General features: G+C 40.4%; 1 protein-coding gene and 1 long non-coding RNA gene across 56 annotated transcripts in view; one reads left to right on the forward strand and one right to left on the reverse strand.

Annotated features, from left to right (window-relative positions):
* LOC110256850 (uncharacterized) overlaps nucleotides 1–24,945 on the forward strand; it is an 88,774-nt gene that overhangs the window by 55,728 nt on the left and 8,101 nt on the right. For 2 of the 3 annotated variants that reach the window (XR_014827964.1, XR_014827966.1), the window contains exon 3: nucleotides 21,623–21,704. This is a non-coding gene — a long non-coding RNA (uncharacterized LOC110256850). Of the gene's footprint in view, nucleotides 1–20,018; nucleotides 20,142–21,622; nucleotides 21,705–24,945 lie in introns of those variants that run through there. The other variant, XR_014827965.1, reaches the window with a different exon arrangement.
* The window catches only part of ANK3 (ankyrin 3), a 777,589-nt gene continuing 758,355 nt past the window's right edge, over nucleotides 5,712–24,945 (reverse strand). For 26 of the 53 annotated variants that reach the window (XM_084992823.1, XM_084992818.1, XM_084992866.1 and 23 more), the window contains 2 exons: nucleotides 17,874–17,964; nucleotides 5,716–7,145 (listed from right to left, as the gene is read on the reverse strand). In XM_084992823.1, coding sequence (XP_084848949.1) covers nucleotides 17,896–17,964 — 69 coding nt within the window. In that variant the 3' untranslated portion in view covers nucleotides 5,716–7,145; nucleotides 17,874–17,895. 53 annotated transcript variants of the gene reach the window in all.

A 24,945-nucleotide genomic window follows, 5' to 3' on the forward strand; every position in this document is an offset into this window, starting at 1 on the left:
CAAGCACTGTCTCCCAAAGGCAGCAGTGACTGCCAGCCCTAGCCATCTGTGTGTGTTGCAGCATGGCTGGAGTCCAGCAAGACAGCTGTAATGAACAAGGAAGCAATCAGTCTGGTGAAGCTGAGTATGTCATACACCCTTTGTGCATCCAGCTCTGCTCTGGTGGAAAACACAGTCCATGTTCTTCAAGTAGAAGAAGGTGTCCAGAGGAACCACCAAGGATGCAGACTCAGGTGCAAAGTGTTGTGGGTCGGCTTTCATGGAGGAGGTTGGGTGGAGAGGTCAGGATTAGGAGGGACTTGATGTAGGGAAGTCCTACATCATGAAGAACACTGAGCATGAGTCTGCAGTTTCAAATGTTCATCCCCACATCCAGAATCTTGGGAAGCAAAATGGCTGTGTCCTCTTTAAACAACAAGAAGGCTGTTTAAATACCTTCAAGATGTTTTTCAAGTTTCCTACTGATGTTGACGCTTTGGTCAGGCTGGAGCCTCACTTCATTGTGAGGAGCGAGTATGTTAGGAAGGCACAGCGGCCATTCCTCTCCTCCCCCTGTGCTGCTGAGAACATGTGGGGGCAGTTTGGCTCCATGCCTTTTGAGAGCATCCTTTCTTGAAAAACCCTAGATTTAGGTTGTACCCAGAAGCGTTCTCCTTATTTTGAAGGCAGTGGGCAGGAAAGTGATGTACCTTGTCAAGGAGAGCTCCTGGAAAGTGGCAAGCAGTGAATACACAGCGTTGGATGAGATAGGTGGATGGGTCTGGAGAACCTCATGAGTCATCTTCCTCTTCTCAGTCACTCGATCCTTTATTTCGTCATCTTATTGGCCCTGAGAGAGACAGGGTGGAAATGAGGTAGAGGTTTGGCTGGCCATAAGGAAGGAAGGATATCAGCAGGATTTCAGTAGTTTGCTACATCCTCCTTCCTCGCATCAGAACAGAGATGGGATAGAGATGAATAAAGTAGATTGGGTTTTGGAAGCCATAGGAAGAGGTGGAGCCATAGTGAACAGTAAAACACATGCTTATCCAAAGGTGGAAGGTGCAGTTCTGATCCACTTGCTTGTTGTCCTCAGGCATTTCGGAAACCACATGGTCACTTCTTCAGATTTTAAAGAGACGTCAAAACCTTTTTTTTTTTTTTTTTTTTTTTTAATCTGTGGTCTCCTGAATTTTAAAAGGTGTTGGTTTTTTTCAAACTCTTTATGGTCAAAAAAAATATTTTAGGCTGAGCTTGGTCCAAGGTCTTTTAGGGTATAATTTTTGCATCTCTGGTCCTCTATTAGCCCAACGCTTAACAACACTGAGGTAGCATTAAAAGAAATTGGGGGGGTATTCTGTCTGAAAGAAAGGAGACTATGTTGACTTTTCATGATGGGTTTTCCACTCTCTTGCCTGGTTTCTCAGTGACTTATTATTGATAAAGATAAGGACCATAGCCCATGGCCATGGGAAAGATACCTAATCCAGCAGTGTGACTGATGGGCTGTTTGCTTGCAAGGTAAACCTAGTTATTGAAGACTTAGTGGGAGGTCCCAATGTGGCGTAATGGGACCAGTAGCATCTCTGTAGCACTGGGATGCAGGTTCGATACCTGGCCTGGTACAATGGGTTAAGAATTCAGCATTGCCGAAGCTGAGGTATAGATTGCAATTGCAGCTCAGATCTGATCCCTGGCCTGGGAACTCCCCATAGGCCAAAAAAGGGAAGAAAAAAGAAAGACTTTGTGGCTAACAAGGGGATTGTGCACTGGAAGGAGCTAGTGGAGGATGGTGACACTAGTCCTTGGTAAGTGAAGTCAAGAATCAATGATTGTGCTTTCCTTTGATGTCCAGCTTGCTTGAGCCTATAAAGAAAGTGGTGCACAAGATGGTGGCCAGAGGAGGTCTCTTGTGGCTCAGCGGGGATTAAGGATCTGGCATTGTCACTGCAGCAGCTAGGGTTGCTGCTGTGGCATGGGTTCCATTCCTGGCTCTGGAACTTCCTCATGCTATAGGCGTGGCAAAAAAAAATTAAAAAAAAAATAAAAATAAATAAAAAAGATGGTGTCTAGAGTAACATTTATCATTTACTGTTGTTGCTCTCTGACATTTGTTGATTCATTCATTCATGTACTCAACACATTTATTGAGCACCTCTGTATGAGGTGTCAGGCAGTACTCTAGGTTCTGAGGATGTAGCAGAGAACAAAACAAAGGGAGTGTGCAGTCTGGTATGAGGACCTGGTGGTATGCCTCACATGCTAGAACTCTCTTGAAAAGCTGGCAAATCACGATTCCTTCCCAGCTCTCAGAATTATGCCCTTGCTTGAGTTAGATGTCAGAAAAGAAGTGGCAGTTGAAGATGGGGGAGGAAATTAGGCAAGGAGGGCCCCTATTTATGGGATGTTCCAAGGTGGTCCTAAGAGTTCTCACTGCTGGGGTACCTTCCGTGGCCTCATAGTTCCTCTCACTGCCTTTAGAACCCTTTGAAGGTATTCACCTCTGCTTTGCTTTGGAACTGCTTTGCTTTGGAACTCCTTAGGAATTGGCAAGGAATTTCAGGAAGTCCTGTTGGAAATGCAGCCCTCAGGGTGTTTATTTCTTAACTCAGAAAGCACCAAGGGGTAAGGAATAAAATTTCCTCACTCCAGGTTCACCTAGTTGTATGGATCATTCATACCTATCAGTCATTGTGTGTAGCGGATATAATAGCAAGTCTCACTTTGCTCTGTGTTGAACTGTCTGCATTTAATTCTGTTTAAAAAGTGAAAGCCTTTGGGCCAGTTACCAAGGATGCTCATCAGAGTCCATTCTGTTTTTATTTAGTTATTCTGTTGTGGTGCATGGTTATCCATATGAGCTTTGTCTCTATCATTGAATGGACACTTGTAAAGTTGGGCTCAAATCTCACCATGTTGGAAATGTTTACTTCTGGATTATTTGATCATAAATTCATGAAAGAGAATCACAGTGCCACATGACTAGGAAACCACACATCTTTTAATATGCCAGGGCCTCTTTAACAAATCAGCAATCACCCAGATAGGAAGTTAGCCTTGAGTTTACTGGCTTCTTCGGAGACTCATGGGGGTGTGTTATCATTCCTGATTTATATTTCTGGGTTTTTCACATATCCCTGTTATACAGCCAAATGTGACCTGAGGCTTGTAATAAAGGCTAGCAAATAAATTTGTTTGTTTATTTGCCATGGAGAAAAACATGTCTTGATGGGGCCCCAAGACGATACAAAAATGAACATGGTAGAAGATCAGGATGCCAAGGCAGAAGTTATTAATAGAAGGCTGGCTACTTAGTGTTTTGTAGAAGTAGATTCCTCTTAGAAATGATGAAATAACCATGCACAGTATATTGCCATAACTTGGCAATATAATAATGATGATACATTTTAATTTAACAAACTCAGGAATTTGGTAGGAATATAAAATTGAAAAAAACACAGCAAATATATCAGGAGTCTATCACAGATCATTTTCTTTTATAGCAGTGTAAATCAAGGAAAAGCTAAAATACATTTTTATAAGCCAGCAGGCTGAAGACTGTATTAGGAATATATAACATATGTCCCTATTCCATGCATACATATATAAATATGTACATATACACATATAGATGTAAATAAAATCTTGACTGTCCTACTTTGGATACTTCTCTTTTTGAATAAATTCATGTACTTTTGCTTGACCTGAAGTTTAGCTCATAACATGTCCCTAAAGTCAAAATTTCAGATACATAAACATAATGACCATTTAGTACCCAGACAAGTACACTTCATTGAGTTTGTATCAAGGACTGTGAATCAGAAATTCGTAACACTTAGATGGGAAGAGAGGATACCTGGATTCTTTTTTTTTTTTTTTTTTTTTTTTTGGTCTTTTTTTCTTTTTAGGGCTGCACTGGCAGCATATGCAAGTTCCCAGGCTACAGGTTGAATCAGAGTTGTAGCTGCTGGCCTATGCCACAGCCACAGCAACGTGGGATCTGAGCCATGTCTGCAACCTACACTACAGCTCAGGGCAACACCGGATCAACCTATTGAGCAAGGCCAGGGATCGAACCTGAATCCTCATGGATACCATTCAAGTTTGTTAACCCTTGAGCTATGATAGGAACTCCTGATACCTGGATTCTGACTCTGGTTTTACAGAAAAAGTTTTTGGGGCAAGTTTTTTTTTTTTTTTTTTTTGTCTTTTGTCTTTTTAGGGACTTACCCCTGGCATATGGAGGTTTCCAGGCTAGGGGTCAAATCAGAGCTACAGCTGCCAGCCTGTGCCAGAGCCAGAGCAACAAGGAATCTGAGCCATATTTGCAACCTACACCACAACTCACGGCAATGCTGGATCCTTTACCCACTGAGCGAGGCCAGGGATCGAACCCGCAACCTCATGGTTCCTAGTCGGATTTGTTTCTGCTGTGCTACAACAGGAACTCCTGGGGCAAGTTCTTAAAAAAATAAATAAATAAATAAAAACACCAAACTTTCAGGAGTTCCCACTGTGGCGCAGTGGGTTAAGAATCCATCTGTAGCGGCTCAGGTCACAGCTGTGGCTTGGATTCACTTCCTTGCCTGGGAACTTTCATATGCTGTGGATGCAGCCATGAAAAAGAAAAAAAAAAAGATAAAAATTAAAAAATCAGGTATCTCAGTTTGCTCATCATAAGATGATTTTGATGGAGGGGTAAGGGCACCAAGTAAATATCCATTTATTGGGAGTACCATGGAAATGCAGGCCAGCTCCATCTCTATTCAGCGTAGATTCCCTACATAGGTGTTCTGCATTGGTATCGACACCTGCTTGGGAACACCTCATCCCATTTGGCAATAATCTTCAATGACAGGCACTCTGCGACATTTCTGAATGGCTCTAAGCACCCACTTAATATTTACTCAGGGACTATTACTATCAAAGACCGTATCTACCTCCTAAAGTGCTTATGAGGACTAAGTGAGTTAATAAATGCAAAGGACTCAGAACAGAGTCGGGCATATGGTGAGCATTCCAATGTCAATGACAATGATGATAGTTGCCACCACCCTCCCTTCTATTTGCCAGGCTCGGGGCTAGAATAAAAATGAAAACAACCATGGTCTTTGCCCCTGCTGAGCTGATCATATACTGTCCAGTTACAAACTCCAGTACTTCCTGGGCTGGTCAGAGCACTCACTTGGTGTTCTTATTTGGTGGGGCTGGGACTGTGGTGCCTGGGGACCACACACCTGGCCGCAGGTGTTGCTTTCTGGAAATGAGGCCTGTACATATTACTTTTCAAGATAAGTTAGACATTTGGGTTATTATGTGCCATCTCCCAATTTAACAAGCATTGACAGTGCATGTCCATTAAAGAAAAAAGTTGCTTCCTGGGCTACAGGCAACTGCAGGCTGGGTGGTTGCTAGAGGTGCTCTTTTACGACTTCTGGCCAGCTGTTGGAGCTCCAGTTCACCACTTTTGGGGGGGTCAGGGGGAGCACCTCAAACCAGATGTGGACAGAAGTCATTTGTGAGTTAAGCTTTAATTTTTGGCTTCTCCATGACATGCACAGAATTTGTGTTAAGTTAGGAGTTGGTACGGCTGCACTGACCATTAGGGATGATCTCTTTAGTGCCCAGAGAGGCAGGAAAGGGACAGGCAAAGAGGATGGCTGCGGCCAGGTGATGAGGAGTTAAGACAATGACCTTTTGCCAGAGAACACAAGGACACTGTAGAGCACAAATCAGTGAAGAGTTGAACACAATTTATTTTATGCTTAAATAATCGACTAGGTCATCCAGTGTATGGTTTTTTTCATACATATGTCATTAGAGCGATGTGTCAATGAATGCTGATTTTATATGAATATAATCAAGAAATTAAAGAATTTCACCAAAACCCAAATAAAAATGCCCTTTAAAACATAGCAGCCTTATTAACCTAATATGACACTGCTAGAATGGTTACAAATGATTGGCTTACTGAAAGGTGTCTACATCTTAGAGCCAGTACACGATACAGTAATAATTTTACAGCGTGCTGCCATTCTACTAGCTAAGAATTTCTGTTCAGTCCATTGAAAGCACCCCTTGCTGGGGCCTCTTACGAGCACCATCCACCTCTAAAGCGGCAAGCATTACTCCCCTTTTAAGCACTAACAGCACCCCCCTCCCCCTAAAGCAACTACTGTTTAGGTTAATTTTTTTTTCATTTTTAGGTCATTTCATTGAAAAATTGGCAATAGCAACAAATATTAGATGAAGGGCTTTGTGTTTACAGATAAAATCTTCTGTGTTGCAGGATACTGTAGTGTTTGCAAAATTGGAAAAGATTTAATCAAAATAAGGTGATACACATGCATCAAAATATTAGTATTCTGAAGAAAAAATTTTTTTTCACAGAACTACAGAATTCCTCATTTGGGGAATTATTTAAATTTGCAGCAGATTTTAAAGATTTTCTTTTTTAAAATCAAGCTAGCAGTTTTGCATATACAAACATTATAATTGCTAATATACAAGAATCAGTGAAGACCCCCTCCCCCCATAGCCCCTCCTTCCTCTCCTAGGGCGAAGTCACTTGAGACCCCTATTATGTTAAATGCATTTGCAATATTCTGTTTGTGTTCTAAGAGGCAGTGCCTTATGGACATTTATTCTATTTTTTTTCTGTTAGAATTTATACAGTGTTATTATTTACAGCAAAACTATAGATGTTTTTAAAAAAGAAACAAATAGTGTTTATACCCTGACAGTTTGGGTCCAAGAAAAATAAGGCGAGCTGTTGTGGATTTAGTAATTTTAGTGTTTCTCCATGATGTGTTCATTCCATGTCCTTCTGTCCCTTCTGGCGGCAGGAATTTCTTCCTTTTTGTAAATGACACCAAATTACTTGAGAGAAACTGTTAACAGCATGGCTTCTTGTATATACACTGCATTGCTAATTGCACACGTGCCAGTCCTGGGAATGAAAGTGAATTTCCATGCTCTGTAAATTGGCTCATGCTAAATTAAAATGTGGGCGGTTTTCGTTTTCTGTTTTCTTTTTGCATAAAAAAAAAAATCATGCCATTAATGTGTGGAAGCAGCAAACACACACACCCTCCTCTGTAAATTTTTACTTCCTGCTGACTTATCTTCCATGAATTTCTCAATACTGGCAGTAATAACACATGATCCTGTAGAAAGAGAAATAATAGGTAGTGAGTTTAGCTTTCTTTTTTCCCCTTTCCTTTCTTTCTTTATTTTTTTAAAACATCAACTTGCTCAAGTCTTGCCATTCCACAGAAAAGCCTGAGAGAATGCCCCCCCTCTCTACTTCCTGATGGGGGGGTTTAACATGCTTCTGAAAGAAACTCTTTGTCAGATGCCTCGGGGAACAAGGCCTGAGATGTACCAGGGAGCTCTTTTTTTTTTTTTTGTCTTTCTTAGGGCCACACCTGCGGCATATGGAGGTTCCCAGGCTAGGGGTTAAATTGGAGCTGTAGCTGCCGGCTTACACCGCAGCCACAGCAACTCGGAATCCGAGCCACGCCTGTAACCTACACCACAGCTCACGGCAACGCTGGATCTTTAACCTGCTAAGCAAGGCCAGGGATCAAACCTGAGTCCTCATGGATGCTAGTTGGGTTCGTTAACCACTGAGCCATGATGGGAACTCCACCAGGAAGCTCTTTGAAGGCAGAGACCTTCTCTGGGTGATCCTGTGCCCTCCACAGAACATTGTTTGCTCTATTTGTGGTCTCAGAGATTAAGTCAGAAACGCCCTCATCTTGTTCTCTCTCTGGTACTCTGGTAATTCACTCAGGTACTGGGAAAAGCCATTTATAGACCTCGGGGCCTGAGTCTTAGCTGTCAAATGAAGAGGCTGACAGAGGTGCCCTTTGAGATTTCCATCAAAATGTCTGGGTTTTTTGTGGGCTCACAGGGTCAGGCATATGGAATCAGCAGAGAGTATCTCAGTGAGGTCTGCATTTTTTATAACATGCAGCGCGCAAAATACAACCAATCTTTCGAAAAGGGAGAACAGTGCCATTACTTCATGACTATGAAATTGCTTTTCCACATGCAAATTCAAATGAAAGCCTATCTTCTACAAAATACCTTCCCTTCTCCTGCAAAAGAATGCTTTTCCTTCTCCTGCCTTGCATCAGTCATGACAGGGTAAATTAATTTTATTTGAGCTTTTTTATGGAGGCTCCATTAAGCACATCTTGTCTTACTGGATAATACTTGCATAAACTATCAGTGTTTGTACAGCCCGTCTTCACATGTCAAAGTAAATTAATATCCTTTGCCAGAGGTTTTCATACTCTTGTGCAGTACTGTGCTTAGTAGGAACTCCTCCTCCATAAAACAGTTCTTCCTCCATATGCTCCTTCCTCGTTGTTCAGTATGCAAAGGTGACAGGCCTGAATGCCTGCCTGAAAACTAGGCGGAGCCCCTATAGAGAAGGTAAGGCAAAGTTCATTTTGGCAACAACCCCTGTTCACTCACACATATGCAACAGACTGTTTTTGCCAGTCTAGGAGAACCTTTAGAATTCTGCTTCTGTTGGGGCCTCAAGTTCCCAGTGACCTTGAAGTTTACTTATCCCCAACAAATTTCTTTCCCTTTAGATAGATCTCACTCAAGATACCTTGGCTTCTGTCAACATGTTAGTACAACACTTTCTCTGTCTGTTCCACTGTGGTTCTGCCTTCCTTTTTTGTATTAAAGGTGCTACTGACCTCCCTGCCCCAGATCACTAATGCTAGGAGCCAAGAATGTCAAAGTATCCATTCCTTCTGGGGTGATTTCAACACCTGGCCCACTCCTATGACTCTTCCAGAGAAGGAAAGTGATCATTTGGGCAGACCATGTCCCAGAAAGCGTGTAAATCAGAGTAAGAAGATTGGGATTTTCTCACTTCTATTTTTACCATCTATTCCTAATCTTCCAGGCACCAGGCTTCTTAGATGGTCCTATGATAATGTTACCTCAGTGATCTCACTTTGTTTTCTTAGGGAGAATTATTTATTTGTTTGTCTTTTTTTAGGGCCGCACCCACGGCACATGGAGGTTCCCAGGCTACGAGTCTAATTGGAGCTGTACCTGCCGGCCTACGCCACAGCCACAGCAATGCCAGATCTGAACCGCATCTGCGACCTACACCACAGCTCATGGCAACGCTGGACCCTTAACCCACTGAGCGAGGCCAGGGGTAGAACCCGCAACCTCATGGTTCCTAGTCAGATTTGTTTCCACTGTGCCACGACAGGAACTCCTGTTTTCTTAGGGAGAATTCTCAGCAAGTTTTTCTAATTGAAACCCCATCCCTTTGACAGCTTAACTGATAATGTGATTTATACACCTTACAATTCATCTATTGTAAATATATAGTTTGATAAATTTTTTTCTTGGCTACACTAGCAGCATGCAGAAATTCTTGGGCCAGGGATTTAGCCTGTGTCACAACAGTGACAATGCAAGATCTTTAATGGCTAGGCCACCAGGGAACTCCTATAGTTTGCTAATTATTAGGAAACATATATAGATGTGCAATTGTCACTACAACCTAGTTGAATTTTGTTTTTGTTTTGCTTCATCTTCCAAAAACCAATCTAGGTTCTTGGAGTAAGAACAAAGGTCTTTCTCTTAGCACATCAGTCCAAGTGAACATTATCTTTATAAAAATGGTGGATCTGTTTCTATAATTTTAAAAAACCTATTATGCCCATTGTATATGGGTATAATGTGGGTGATAGTTTAAAAAGCTGGGAGTTAGTTCCACTTTATAAATCTCTCCTATTCTTGGAGTTCCTGTCGTGGCTCAGCAGAAACGAATTTGATTAGCATCCATGAGGATGCCGGTTTGATCCTTGGCCTTGCTCAGTGGGTTAAGGATCTGGCATTGCTGTGAGCTGTGGTGTAGGTCACAGATATGACTTGGATCCTGTGTTGCTGTGGCTGTGGTGTAGGCCAGCGGCTATAGTTCGGATGACCCCTAGCCTGGGAACCTCCATATGCCTCGGCTGCGGCCCTAAAAAAATAAAACAAAAAATAAATCCTTTTCTTTGCTCATGACTTGATAATCCACCTATAATCCCTTTCTTTAATCTTCATTTATCTCTAACTCCTCTTTACCCTTCGAGTTTTTTTCAAGTGCCATCTCCTTGAAAGTGTAATAAGCTCTCTTCCCTCATGAGATCTCCCTTTGCAGGCAAACCCTTACTCATTTTTAAAGACTTAGCTCTGTTAGGCCCTAAGGAAAGCCTTTTCTGCTGTGTCTTCCCTGTAGCCCAAGAGAACCTGTTATTCTAGTTCTTGTCTTCCTAACCCACCTCTCTCTTTCCTTTCTCTCCTCTTTTTTTCTCTCTCTCTCCTTAGGGATCATGAGGCTAAGAACATTTTTTCCTAAGCAGTCATTCTAATTACTTTATGTAATCACAACAAACTACTGTGTGACTTAAAAGTCCCAGTTTATGGAGATTTGTTCTTTAACTAATACCAATAAGTGGGAGGGTTTTTTTTGTTTGTTTGTTTTTTTTTTTTTTTTGAGTTTGTTTAAACTTGTGACTTGTGATTAAAAAAAACAACAACAACAACAACAAAAAAAACCTGAGGTTACAGGACCAGTTAAAAAAGAAAAAAAAGTAATTACTGGGCAAGTACTGATTTACATTTTGGCAGTGGAAGAAAAATATAACACTCATAAAGTTGTAAAGTTAATTTATTACAACTAAGAATATTATTATTATTAAATGTTTATGATGTGCCAGGTAACGTTCTAAGGCGGTTTAGCTCATTTAATCCTGGTAACAACGAGGGACTATTTCTTCCATTTTACAAATAAGGAAATAGAGCCAGCAAGCGATTACACTGGTGGCACACTTATTACATGGTGGAGCTAGAACTGGAAGTCATGCTACCTGGCTCTGGACCCCTGCACCTTTACTTGAAGCCAAGGCTTTTGGTTAGCTGGGGATTTTTTAAAGGGTTAGAAAAGTGAAAAATACTACGTAAAAATGTTATCTACTCCAGATGACTTCTGGACAGTATTCTGAAGGGCAGGGTCCTGAATTTGGAGTGAAGACATTCAGGCCATAGTTCTGACGTCCTGGAAGCAGAATCAGGAGGTCTGGGTTAAAATCCAGACCTGTTGTTAACTACATTCAGCCCCAGGCATTTCATTCTCTTTCCTTAGTGAAGAGGAAAGAGAAGACGTATTTTACTAATTTCCCAGTGCTACTGTGAGAAACAGGTGGTAGGAAATGATTGAAAGTGTTCTGAAGTGTAATCCGATGTGACATGCAGAGGATTTCACTGACGTCGCTGTTCTGACGTCCCCCATTGCCCTCTTCCAGCAGGGCTGCTCCATCCACGGGCCTCCTGGATCTTCCACCTGCCATTCTTGGCCCCTTCTCCTCACCTCTCTCTCTTTTTGTTAAATTTATATCACTTAAAATGTAGAAATATAGTTAATTTATAATGTTGTGTTAGTTTCAAGAGTACAGCAAAGTGATTCAGTGATACACACACACACATATTCTTCTTCAGATTTTTTCCCATTTTGAGTTATTACAAAATATACATAGAGTTCCCTGTGCTGTACAGTAGGTCCTTGTTGTTCTGTTTTATTTATAGTAGTGTGTACATGTTAATCCCAACCTCCTAATTTATCCCTCACACCCAACTGGCCCTGTCTTAACACTGCTAATAATAGCTGAATTTACTGAATGCTTACTATGGGCTTGCCAGCCACTGTTTTAAGTGATTTACATGGATGAACTCATTCAATTCTAGCAACTCTGTGAGATGCGCTACTCTTATCCTAACCATCACAAGGAAATAAAGGCACAAAAGTGACATAATTTGGCCAAGCTTACACAGCTGGTAAACTCGTGATTTACATTCACTCAGGCCACTTCTATACCAAAGATGACCACACTAGGCTCTTCAGCCCAGATTTCTCTTCCTCGACACACACGGAGGACACTGCAGTTTGACCTACTTCATCAACCAGGCTACTTCAATCCGTAATTTTTTGTCATCTTAGGTTCTATGTTCTGTTAGTAATGACACACAGACCTGCAACCCTCACTCCTTCTATAGAATCAATCTGCTTGTCATATTTGTAAAATGTTCTTCCATCTGCCCTCTCCTTTCCATTGTCTCTGCCCCGGTTCAGGCCCTCCTCCGTGTCTCAGAACTGGGTACGTGTCTTCCAGCTCTCCTGACCACTAACTCCAGCTCCTACCACTAGGGTTACCTAATCACCACCGATCCTATTACTCTCCTACCACAATGCTCCCAGTGGCAGCCTACCATCTCCAGGATAAAGGAGACGCAGAGCACACACCATCACACTGCCTGGTCTTAAATCCTACTCCTTCTTCAAAAGCCACTTCAAATGTGCACTTCTAAGAAGCTTTGCAAGATCTCCTCTGTTGGCGTTTATTACATCTTCTGGTGGATTCTTCTAGCATTTTGTTTATACCTTTTATTGTAGTTATAGATCTTATTATATAGTTAGAGATTTTGATTTGTGTTACATATGATTATGTTTGCTCCTTGGACGAGACTGTAGTTATGTGCCCTCAAATCAAGTGGTAGAAGTTTATGGTAATGTCTTAAACACTGCACCCCAACACCGGCACGTGTGTGTCACACACTAAGAAGTAAAGGGGCTCTAAAGGCGCACAGTCTCTTATTTACAGACGCTTATCAGCTCATCTGAAGGAGGAGGTCAGAGGCAAGGTTTTAAAGCTCTTCCTCTTCAGAATGTTCCTTGAGGCTCAATCCTGAGCCCTTTCTTGGCTCACTTTAACTCTCTCCCAAGGTAGTCACATCTGTTCTCTGGTGTTCCCTTTCTCTGGTATTCAGTACTCACTTCTTTAGTGACAATGCTCACATTTTTGTATGCCCAGGCCCAGCCTTCCCTCAGAGCTCCAGACTTGGGTATCAACCAAAGTCTGAATGCTTGAATATTCTTCTTAAAACCCATTCTGTTCCTTTCCCCACCCCCCACATGCTTAGGCCTGAAACCTGGGCATCATTCTTGACTCAACCCTTCTTCTCCATCCTGCCCCCAAGCTAATACATCGATACTGTCGATTTTCCTAAAACTGCTGCCCAGATCCTGGCCCTGCCACCACTGTGGCTTATTTGGACTATGGCAATAACGTCCTACCTTGTCAGTTTCAGTTTATTCTTGCTTTCCCTCCAGTCCTGTTTACATAGCTGGTGTGTGTTTAAAAAAATACAGTAGGTCAAGCTCTTGCTTAAAATCTTTGGAAGCCTTCAAATTCTTGTAGAATGAAATCCAAATCCCATATTCTTGCCTATGACGGTGCATTTCTCACTTCATCATGGGCCCACCTCACCCCCCGCCCCTAGCTTATCAGGCTCTGGGGTACCGGTCTTTCATTTCCTCAAAAGTGTTAGACCTTTTCCCACCTTAGGGCCCTTGTACATGTGGACCCTTTCTGGAGTTATCCTTTTCCCACTTCTTTTCATGGCTGGCACCACCTCTGAGGTCTTAGACTAAATGTTATGACTTCAGAGAACCTTTCTCCGATCCCCAAGTCTAAATGTGTTCCCACATTTTCATCCACTGGATCTTGGACTTCCTATTTTTAGCCCTTAAATAATACACGTCCCATCTTTTTCCCCCTTGCAGGCTGAGAGATCCAGAAGATGCAGGGGCCATGGAGGTTTCATTTGCCACAGTGTATCTAGTCTTTTTCACTCTAAACTGGATAGAAGGTCAAATACTTTCAGAAGGAATGAATGAAATGAGTCAACCCTTTAGCCTTAGATAAAGTGCTGCCCCTGGCAAGCAGGGGTGCTTTTGTTGCTTCTGGCTCCCCTATGGCTGGGGAGCCAAGGGCCTGCCAACTGCTTTATAAAGTGGATTATTTATCCTTTTAAAATCTCTTGTACATCTAGTGAGCAAGTTATTTCTGTATTAATTCACTCTAGAAGAGGACCCTGGAAGCACAGCCCTGTCATATCTTTTTTGGTGTCACTTATTTATTGATATTAGGTATATGTTACTGTAGAAAAATGATTTAGCTGGTGTTGGTATCTTTTTGGTTCTTTCCCACCCAGAGTCTGAATTTCTGACTAAACAAGTTGCTCAACTTTTAGAAGCATCCCTAAAGTAGACTGAACCCTCTTCTGATTTCATTTCATCACTCAGAATTGCCAAAATAGGGGAATTTAAGACTGCAAACTCATGCTTAGTGCTTTATTAATCTGTCATATAAACAAAGTCTTGAGAAAGAAGAATAGAGTTGGAGGTATCATGCTGACTTCAGACTAAATTACAAAGCTACAGTCATCAAAACATTATGGTACTGGCACAAACAGACACATAGATCAATGGAACACAATAGAGTCTAGAAATAAACCTACAGGCTTATGGTCAATTAATCTATGACAAAGCAGGCAAGAATGTACAATGGAGAAAAGACGGTCTTTTCAGTAGAAAGTGCTGGGCAAACTGGATGGGTACATATAAAAGAATGAAATTTTTATTTCTCACATCATATACCCAAATAAACTAAAAGTAGATTATAAATACCTAAAAGTAAGACTGGAAACCATAAAAATCCTAGAAGAAAACATGGACAGAACACTCTGACATAAATTATAGCAATATTTTTTGGATCTGTCTCCTAAGCCATAGGAAACAATAGCAAAAATAAACAAATGGGACCTAATTAAACTTAAAAGCTTTTTGCAGAGAAAAGGAAACCACCAATAAAACAAAAAAAGGCAACTTACTGAATGGGAGAAAATATATGCACATGATATAGCATATTAAGGGTTAATATCCAACATATAAACAGCCCATATAACTCAATCAATCAAATGAACAACTTGACTGAAAAATGGACAGAAGACCTGAATAGATGTTTTTCCAAGAAGACATACACATAGCCAACAGACACACACATAGCCAACAGAGACATGAAAAGATGCTCAACATCATTAATCATCATGGAAATGCAAATCAAAACCACAATGAGCTATCACCTCATACCTGTCAGAACTGTTATCCTCAAAAAGACTACAAATAACAAGTATTGGCAAGGATGTGGAAAAAAGGGAACCCCAATACACTGTTGGTGGGAATGTAAATTGGTGCAGCCACTATGGGAAACAGTATGGAGGTTCCTCAAAAAAACTAAAAATGAAATTACCACATGATCCAGCAGTTCCACTCCTGGGTATATATCCAAAGAAAATGAAAACACTAATTTGAAAAGATTCATGTACCCCAATGTTCGTACCAGCATTACTTACATTATAATAACCAAGATATGGAAGCAACCTAAGTGTTCATCAGTAGATGAATGGATAAGGAAGCTGTATAAGCATACACACACAGACAATGGAATATGATTCAGCCATTAAAAAAAAATGAAATTATGCCATTTGCTACACATGGATGAACCTAGAGGGTATTAGTGAAATAAGTCAGAGAAATACAAATACTATTGTTGTTACTTATATGTGGACTCTAAAATGAATAGAACAGAAACAGACTCAGATTTAGAGAACAAACTCGTGGTTATCAATGGGGAGAGGGATGGGAGACTGGCAAGTGGTAGGGAATTTAGAGGAACAAACTACGATGTATCAAACTATAAGGTTGTACTGTACAGCACAGGGAAATATAGCCAGCATTTTATAATTACTATATTTATTTATTTAGTCTTTTCAGAGCAGCACCCATGGCATATGGAGGTTCCCAGGCTCGGGGTCGAATCAGAGCTGCAGACGCCAGCTTATGCCAGATCCTTAACCCACTGATCAAGGCCAGGAATCGAATCTGCATCCTCATGGATACCAGTCAGATTCATTTCTGCTGAGCCATGATGGGAACTCCAACATTTTATAATAACTTTAAATGGGGAATGATCTATAAGAATTTTGAATCACTATGCTGTACATCTGAAATGAATATAATGTTGTAAATCAACCACACCTCAATTAAAAAAAAACCCTGTATTTACATCCTCCGCCAGGTTCAGTTGTAACACAGGCATAATGGGTGGGTTTATTTTAGATATTGCCTTACTGATGTCGTCCTTAATTTTCTCAGCTCTCACCCTTGTCATCTGATAAAAAGCAATTCATGTCACTATCTCTTGATTCGGCCTCCCTTTTAGTATCTTCACTGCCCCAGCCACCTCTGCAATAAGCTGAACAAGTTTTCTGCTCATCCATTATGCCACGTCCAGATCATTCTGCGGCATCTAGAGCAAATGATGCGGAACGTAAACGTTTAGTGTAAGGATGCTTATGAGGCCTGAATATGCTGATCCTTCCTACCTTTCCAGACACAATGGCAGGACTCCCATGCCTGCTCATAATTCCTCCTTTCTAGCTTCTTCTCACTCCTGGCCTTTATAGGATGCTACTGCCTGTGCCTAGAAAGCCACCTCCAAATTTCCTACCCCTTATCCAGCTGAGTCCTAGTCATCCTTCAAAACTCAGCTCCGACATTATTTTTTCAGGGAAACCTTCCCTGTCTCCTCAGACCCAGGTCTAGTCTCCAGTTAACATGACTGAGAATGTGGGCTCTGGAGGCAACCTGTTTGGGTTTGTAGCCTATTTTGACCACTTTTTATTTACGAGACTTTGGGCAATTTGGGGTCTGTTAAACGAGCATGTTTGAGGCACCTCTCCAAGAGGGCTGGCTGTGAGAATTAACTGAGGCGTATATTTGAATCACTGGAAGAGTCTGTACAGCACAGCAAATCCTGTTATTTCCGGAGCACCCTGCCATTCTTAGTGGTTTTCTCAATACCTTTAAATTCTGAAATGATTGACTAGCAAGGTCAGTGAGGGCAAGGGCATTGCTTGTGCTGTTCACTAACCATTCCCAGTGCGTCTGGAGAGACCCTCCAGAGAGGAAGTGAGAGGAATCTTTAAGTGACTAAATAAAGAAGTTACTTTTTTTTTTTTTTTTTTTTTGGAGGAGGGATTAAGAATTTTTTGGGCCTTAGTTACAGTTCCCTCATGTACAAATGTGGGGCATTGAGACTACGAGATTTCTGTTCCTACCCCAACACTCCAAATACCGGGACTCTGGCAACTGAAAGTGAAAACCAGGATCTTCTTGCTTTTTATTACTTTGACCAATGGCGCAAAGACAACTATTGGTGAACAGCCCTAAAGAAATCACCCTGCTGTTTCTCACAGACTTACAGAGAGATTTTCAAAGCTCTATCTGTTTTTTTGCCCCAAACGGGCTTTCTAATCGTAGCTGTTGTAGAGAAAAAGAGCATGAAGTTCAGAAAACAGTATTAAAGGAAAAAAACATCTTTCGCCGTGAAGAAAAGTTGAGACAACTTTAAAGAAAGCCCCCTCGCATTTTACCTTAGAAAACACAGGTGTGCCTTTAACCTGTTTAATCTGCATTGGTTTATACAGAATACGTGAAGGAATATATAGGGATTTCAGTCATTTCATTGAAACTTGGCAACCAGTGCATTTCAACCAGTATTACATCCTCAGAGGCTGTTCTGCTAACATGGTGAAAAGCTGGGTCAAGACAAATCCCTGAGTACATCTGTACAAACTATTTGTTGCCAAATAGTCTCCCTGTTAGATTGTATAATGCTCCTGCATTTCATCCTGAGACTTTGCTCTTAAGGGCAACTCAAAGATCACTGTTTACATTTGCTTCTGCAAAACATCATTTGCATTTAAATTCCTAATTTGTGAAGAGAAGTGTTATGGACTGTGAGCTAGATTCCACAGTTTTGGTGGGTGTCTGCATGCACACATAAAAATAACTCCAACAACCGCATATTGGATATTCAAAGAAGCAGATTGGAATTAGGAATTTGGCGAAATGAGATGCTGCCCAGGAAATTACATCCTATTCCAGTTTATAGGAGTGCACTTACCACTGTGATTGACCGTTTACTGTTAGGAGTGGCTCTTCTTTTCCACGTGTCGGATTTCTTTCTTTGTCTTCACCTTGTAACCTTCTCCCTGCTTTAAAAGGAATGCACACGTTAAGATCTCATGGTTACAGGATTTTCACTACAAAGCGGTTTCTGTCCTGGTCCCTTGAGGCTGGATTAGGATAAGTGAAACACAGTTTAAAGCACTTTGTCATGTCACGTCCCAAAATACACACAATCTATTTGCCTTCACCACGGAGCTTAGCATCAAGGCAAGCTAGAGAATCCGGTCAGGAGGAATACAACATTATTGAACTTCACAGTAATTCAGTAGGTTAGTGATTAAGCAAACAGCTGAACAGCTTGTCCATTTCCCTTAGAGCTAGAAGAAATCATTACTAAAGCTCTCAAGGCACTCAAACCCCAATCATAAAACATATTAGTGAGTTATAACTTACACCTAAGCACCAAACACCAACTAAGCACCATGGAAATGCTGTTGAGCTGAGAGACTTTCTTTTTTAATTTGTGGAAACACCAAGCCCCTTCTCTTAGCCAGACCAAGCAGGCATCCGTTTTCCATAACACAAGACCTCGCTTCACCAAGCACCAATGACACACTTTTCTGAGAGCAAAGCAGCTGCAAGTACTCAGCTTTTATCCTATTTATAATGGAAAACAGAGTAGTAGCCTTTCCAATTTTCTGATTTAGTCCTGAGAAATTTTCAGTTTACTTTCTTCTTATGTGAATGCAGGGTATTGACAGTCTCTCTCTCTCTCTCTTTTTTTTTATGGCCCCACCTGTGGCACATGGAAGTTTGTGGGCCACGGGTCTAAGTGGAGCTGCAGCTGCTGGCCTACACCACAGCCACAGCAACACCAGATCCTTAAACCACTGAGCAAGGCTAGGGATGGAAGCTGCATCTTCAGAGAGACAACCTGCTTAACCTTAACTTGCTGAGCCACAACAAGAACTGACATTTCTATTTTTTAAATGGAAAGGATAGAGGTCTGAAAAAAGAAGAAATAAAAAATAATCAGAGATGTTTTCTGTGGGAGATAGAGATTCACTTGCTGAGTTACACTGCTCAGTTATGAGTTTGGTTCTTTAACTGGCACATTGGATTTATTTTTGTGCATGGTGTGAGGGTGTGTTCTAATTTCATTGTTTTGCATGCAGCTGTCCAGGTTTCCCAGCAATGCTTGCTGAATAGACTTTCTTTTTCCCATTTTACGTTCTTGCCTCCCTTGTCAAAGATTAATTGACCATAGGTGTCTGGGTTTATTTCTGGGTTCTCTATTCTGTTCCATTGGTCGGTCTGCCCGTTTTGGTACCAAAACCACACTGTCTTGATGACTGTGGCTTTGTAATATTGCTTGAAGTCTGGGAGATAACTGGCACATTGGGAACAGGCTGTTATTAACCCAAAGAGGAGAGTCCTTCTTAGCTAGGATGGAGGAATTCATACTTCCCTATCGAATATATTGGAAAGAGAAAATGTATAGATGTGATGTAAGGATCTTGAGCCAAGCTTTTCATCATTTTAACTTTTGATTAAACTCTGTGCCTTTGCTGGAAACAAGTGCTCTCCATCTGGATTCTAGGCAGGAGCTGGGGTAGGGGTGGGGTGAGGCACTACTGAGGGGTTTGGTGGTGGTAGAGGGTTTTTATTTTCTCTCCCATAAATGAAATGATCTCTGAAAACTCTAAAGATAGTAAAGTATATAATGTTAAAGAACATCAGGAATAAGAGTCTTTTTCTTGGACCCTGATCAAATGCACAAGATGTCAACAGCTGCAAATGCTTCAAGCTGCCACACTGCAGATGCCAGCCTGTTAGGAGCATAGTCTAGAGTTCACAAAGCTTTTGTGAATCTACGTTCTTTCTGACAGTCCCCCTCCATTACCATGTCATCGTGTTTTCTCTCTTGAGGGATAACAATTCGTCTTAATACCTTCCGAGTGATCTGTAGGGAGCAATAGTGAAAAGTAGAGATTTTCCTGTCTTCTATTTCAAGAGGTGACACCACAGCCCACAAAGAGTAGAAAAGCTAAACCCTCAAAGCAGCATGAAATCCCAATGATGATTACTTTTCTGGTGACGAGGTTGCCTTCTTCATCAGTAAACTGTTCCTCTGTGACAGATTCACCAGGAATGTGTTTTGCTTCCTCGCCCTAAAGGATGTGGCAGAGATGAGCAATATGCTTGATGGAGAGAACCCCACACCACTCCACACACATGCTCTATGGAATTTTAGAAAAGAGAGGTAGGTATACATTCTACAGGCAAGGGGAAAAGGCAGACTCCACTGATGGTTAGTTAGCAGTAAGCAACATTCAAAGCATTAAACCTCAGGTTGGTACAAGAATGACAGCTAGACACAGACCCCAAGGAGGAAGAATCTGAAAATAGGTAATTATAGATTGCAGTTATATACTGATAAACAGAAAGGTTTCATTTGTTGAAAAAAATATTTAGCCAACTATTAGAACTCTAATTAGATCATTTCAATTTGAGTAATGTTTCTTCATTGGTCCTAACAAATCTTTCATTTTGCTGGATTGCATTCTGTCTAACTTAAGACAGCACCTCAGCTGGGGTATTGTATTTATCATCCTTTGTTTTATTTAAAAATTCCTTCACTAAGCATAACACATACTTATGTACATATATTTACCCCAGGGGCTAGGGGTCAAATCAGAGCTGCAGATGAGGCCTATGCCACAGCTTATGGCAATGCCAGATTCTTGATCCACTGAGTGAGGCCAGGGATCAAACCCGCATCCTCACAAACAATGCTAGGTCCTTAACCTTCTAAGCCACAATGGGGACTCCTAATATATGTATCTTTTTTTTTTTTTTTTTTTTTTTTTTAAATACTATGAGAAAAGTTCAGGTTAGGGAGAAAATCTTAAGTTTTTTTTTTTAGACTGAGCCTTTCATATGCCCTAAAGAAGAATAATTATGTCTGATGAAATAGTTTCAGAATATTATTTTCAGGTGAAGGAGTCTTATGTGATAACTGATTCATTACTAAAGGAATGTAAGACGCCATCTTTCAGTGAGTGACTATGCCCTGATTTAGAAGGGGAAACTGTTAAAGAGCTTCCTCTGGTGAGTTAAAAAAAAAAAAAAAAGGAATAAATTCTTGACTTGCCAAGGTGGCCTTCTATTTTCTGCTAATAGGCAGCTCAGTTGGTTTAGATGGTGTCTGAATATCTATTAGCTCTATGACAGTATAAGAAAAAACAGAGAGCAGAATTAGGACTGCATTTGTAATACATAACTTTCTAAACTGTTGGCAACTTTAGGTTGGTCTGTCTTGCAGTTTTGGGGGGGACAGGAATAAACACCTTAAGTGCAGACCTATTCTAGGGGTCCACTGACTTAGTCAAGCTTGGTGAAGTGGTGGCCTGGATTATGCTAAAGTACCATGTACTGTAGTTATCTAGTTATCATGCACCAGTGGGTTTTTTTTATTTGTTTTTAGGAAAAATGGCAAATTATGAAGAAGAAAGCTGCATTTCTGGGAGGGCCAGGGTTCTCTTTCAGTGTTACTATCATGGAAAAGGTGGTAGCCCTGTTAATTTGTCAGGGCCAGCCACGGGTGAGAAAATTCTACCACGGTTCTATGTCACAACCAGAGGAAGGCAGTTCTGGTTTAAAATAACAGAGGAGAGGCTAAAGCACTACCTTGTTTGGCTAACAACATTCTGTTTTCATTCTTTTTTTTTTTTTTTTTTCCAGAGTGACTTAATCCTTTATAGACTATGGGCTCATAGGTCATGGATGGGACATTTGACTCATTTTTTCTCACTGTGATATAGAGGTGGGTGAAAATAAAACACAATGTTCCTTGTTGCTCATGTTTGTTTAGTTCACCTTGAACCTTGCTTATAATTAATTTCAATCAGCACAATTAAGAGAGGGAAGGAAAGTGGAAAAAGGCAGAGGTCTCCTGCTTGAATGCACTAAAATCTGCAACAAGTTCTTATGGGAGTGTTATGTTTCCTATAGTTGGGGAAAAACTAACTTCATTTTATTTTAAAAGTAAAGGCTGAACGATAGCAGAAAAGCCAAAAAAAGGTCATGAAAGGTCTCACTGTAGTTTAAACCTGAGTAAGTGAAATATGTTTAAGCTAAATCTTGAATGTGTCCAGCTTTTTGAGTATTGAGACAAATCAAGGATCCCAGGAAAATCCAGTAAAATAGCATCCAATTGGATATAAATTGACCCTTTGATGCCAGTTAATTTTCAGCCAGTCCCTGAAAGAAATGTGAAGTTGGTATATTTATAAACATAATGAATATATTTAAGTATACTGATTTATATTAATAGCCTTAGAAAAAAACAAAGCCCTACTTATAAATAAAAAGCCACATAGGTTGCTGAGATCTGCTTGGTATATAGGTATTTTCATGGTGTTCTACTGAAAATTTATACTGTTTATAATTAAGGGTAAAAAGGCTTCTCTTAATCTTAAGTGGGCACTAAATATAATCAACTAGTGCTTTAATAAGGTCAAAATAAATTGTATGGTTATGTGGAAACCCACTAAATTGAGGGAATGGATTAGATAATAGTTGATTAGATAGAAAGGAAAGTTAGTAAGGAGTCACAGAATAAATTAAAAAAAATGTATCCATCTTTCTGTCAAATGCAGTAGAGACCAGGTGTTCCCAAGGAGAGGCTTGGCGGGGGGGGGGCTTTATTTTAATGAGAGAAAATAATCTCTAATTAGTTGCTAAAGTTCTTGAAAACATTTGTACTTGAATAAAATCCCCCCCAGTCTTGGTGATGGCATTATTTTTTGCGACACCTCCCTATACTTTTTTTCCTTTCTAATTTCAAAGGAAATTTCCAGCACAAATGGTGTCACAGTAGCATCCTTGGTGGCCACCTTAATGAAGACTAACTGTACTTTTCTTTGGACCCCTGCTGGAAGCATTTTATAATTTTTACTCCTCTCTCCATGAATAAAATGAAAAAATAACAACATGAAACATACACAACATTAAAACTAGAGTTCCAAAAAAGGGAGTGTGTGTGTATATTTGCTAAGTTTATATATATATATAAACTTAGCAAATTACTAAGCAATGTGTATAGTAGAACCCATTTTTGTATTCTGAGAAACCCACTTGCTGAGAATGCATTATATATGTTCATAGCATATGCATATACATACATATTGTTATATATGAATAAAACAATCTGAAGCTTAAGAATAATGGTTATTTCTGGGAAGTGGATCTGATAGATTGAACTTTTTATATTTTTGATGGGTGGCAAACATACGTATAAACTCTTATTTTGAAAGGGGAAAAAACTCAAACATAGAAATAAAAATATAGTTGGACCATAGAGTAAAAATTCAGTTATTTGAATCATATCAAACTTCACAATAGTTTGAGTTGGTTTAAATTTATCTTTGTAATCACTGAATTTGCGAAGCAAATAATGTAAAGAAGTGCACAGGGACTGGTCAATTTACTTAAACTGCTTCCAAGCATTTGAAACCACTGTGATATTAACATATTACATAGAAATAAGTAAATATACTTATAAAATTTTAAAAAGAACCAAATAAGTGGGAGGGCTTGTTAATTTGACTCATTTCTTAGGGACTTAAATATATTCTATGTAAAAATATAAAGAACCTTATAGCAAAATGAGTAAGTCCACATATGAACTTAAAGAGGAAAATCATTATACTTTGGCTCCATTTATTATACAAATTGAAGGGCTACAAAGGTAGATTTGCCGACCCTTGTGGATGTAGAATCTTTAACACAGCTACCGCTTCCATTGACACGTCCTGGCCAGAGCTCCCTCTGGGAAGAGCAGAATAAGCCCCAGATGGTTTCCAGCTCTAAGAGTCTCTGTGCCTAGGGCACTATTTACTATGGCAAACAGTACAAATATGCTGGTTCAGTCCAAGGTTGGATCACCTCCATGAAGGTCAAATTCCCAGCATTCCAGCCCCATCTAGTAGCTTCCAGGAAAGATGGTCGTCTTCTCTGCCACTAGAAAAGTCTGAACAGCCAAGTGCCCAAGTTAGTCTAGAAAAGGTTATTCCTTTTTAACTTGTTCTGGGAGAGAAGGAAGACAGTATTGTGGAAAAGCTGGTAGAAGGCATCTCACTGGAGGCCCAGGGGTTAGGTTCTGGTCCCAGACCTGCCACTGTCCAGCTGCGAGATTTGGGTATATCAATTGATCTGCAATCCTTGGTTTTGCCATCCAGGAAAAGAAGTCATTTTAGTCTCAGTGACCCCTCTAGGTCCTAACATTCTCATTTTGGTTTTTTTGGACAGAGATGGATCCCAGTCATATTTACTGTGTAGTGTTGCTCTTTATTATTTTTTCTTTCTAGGGCCATATCTGCAGCATATGGAAGTTCCCAGGCTAGGGGTCAAATAGGAGCTGCAGCTGCCAGTTTATGCCACAGCCATGCTGGATCTGAGCCTCATCTATGACTTCCGTTGCAGTCTGTTGGAATGTCAGATCCTTAACCCACTGAGCGAGAGTAGGGATCAAACCCACATCTTTGTGGATACTAATGGGGTTCTTAACCTGCTGAGCCACAATAGGAATTCCTCAAGCTCTTTATATAAAGAGAAAAAGCAACAGCAGTGTGATCTTTTTCAACTGCCCCCCAAATCTGAATTAAACAGAAAAAATATTAACCAGAAAAATTTCTACATGTGTAATTTACAGATTTTTTTGTTATACCTATGGCTTCCAATTATAATTATCATTCTTTGTCACACGTCAAAGACATTTCTCAAAGCTTAAGTGATTCCGTTGTTTATACAAGTGCCCTCCTCCCTCCCACATATAAAACCCATTCTCTGATGATTCCACTCAACCTCCTTTAAGTTACGCTGACTTCAAGAAGTGGAGATTTTGGGAGAACACAGTCCCCTCTATTTCATGAAGCCTGTAACATCATCGTTTGTTTCAGTCTTTTAAACTTAAGCTTTTAATTAGAATGTTACAATATATAATTAATTATATATGAAGATTAACTATATAAATAACTCATTCTAACAAAGTTACTTAAAAGCTA

This window comes from Sus scrofa, chromosome 14 (assembly GCF_054392235.1).
Source record: "Sus scrofa isolate SSC_HxYL_T2T_F1_AM1 chromosome 14, Sscrofa_HxYL_maternal_Yorkshire_Landrace_v2.0, whole genome shotgun sequence".
In the NCBI taxonomy this organism is placed as follows: domain Eukaryota; kingdom Metazoa; phylum Chordata; class Mammalia; order Artiodactyla; family Suidae; genus Sus; species Sus scrofa.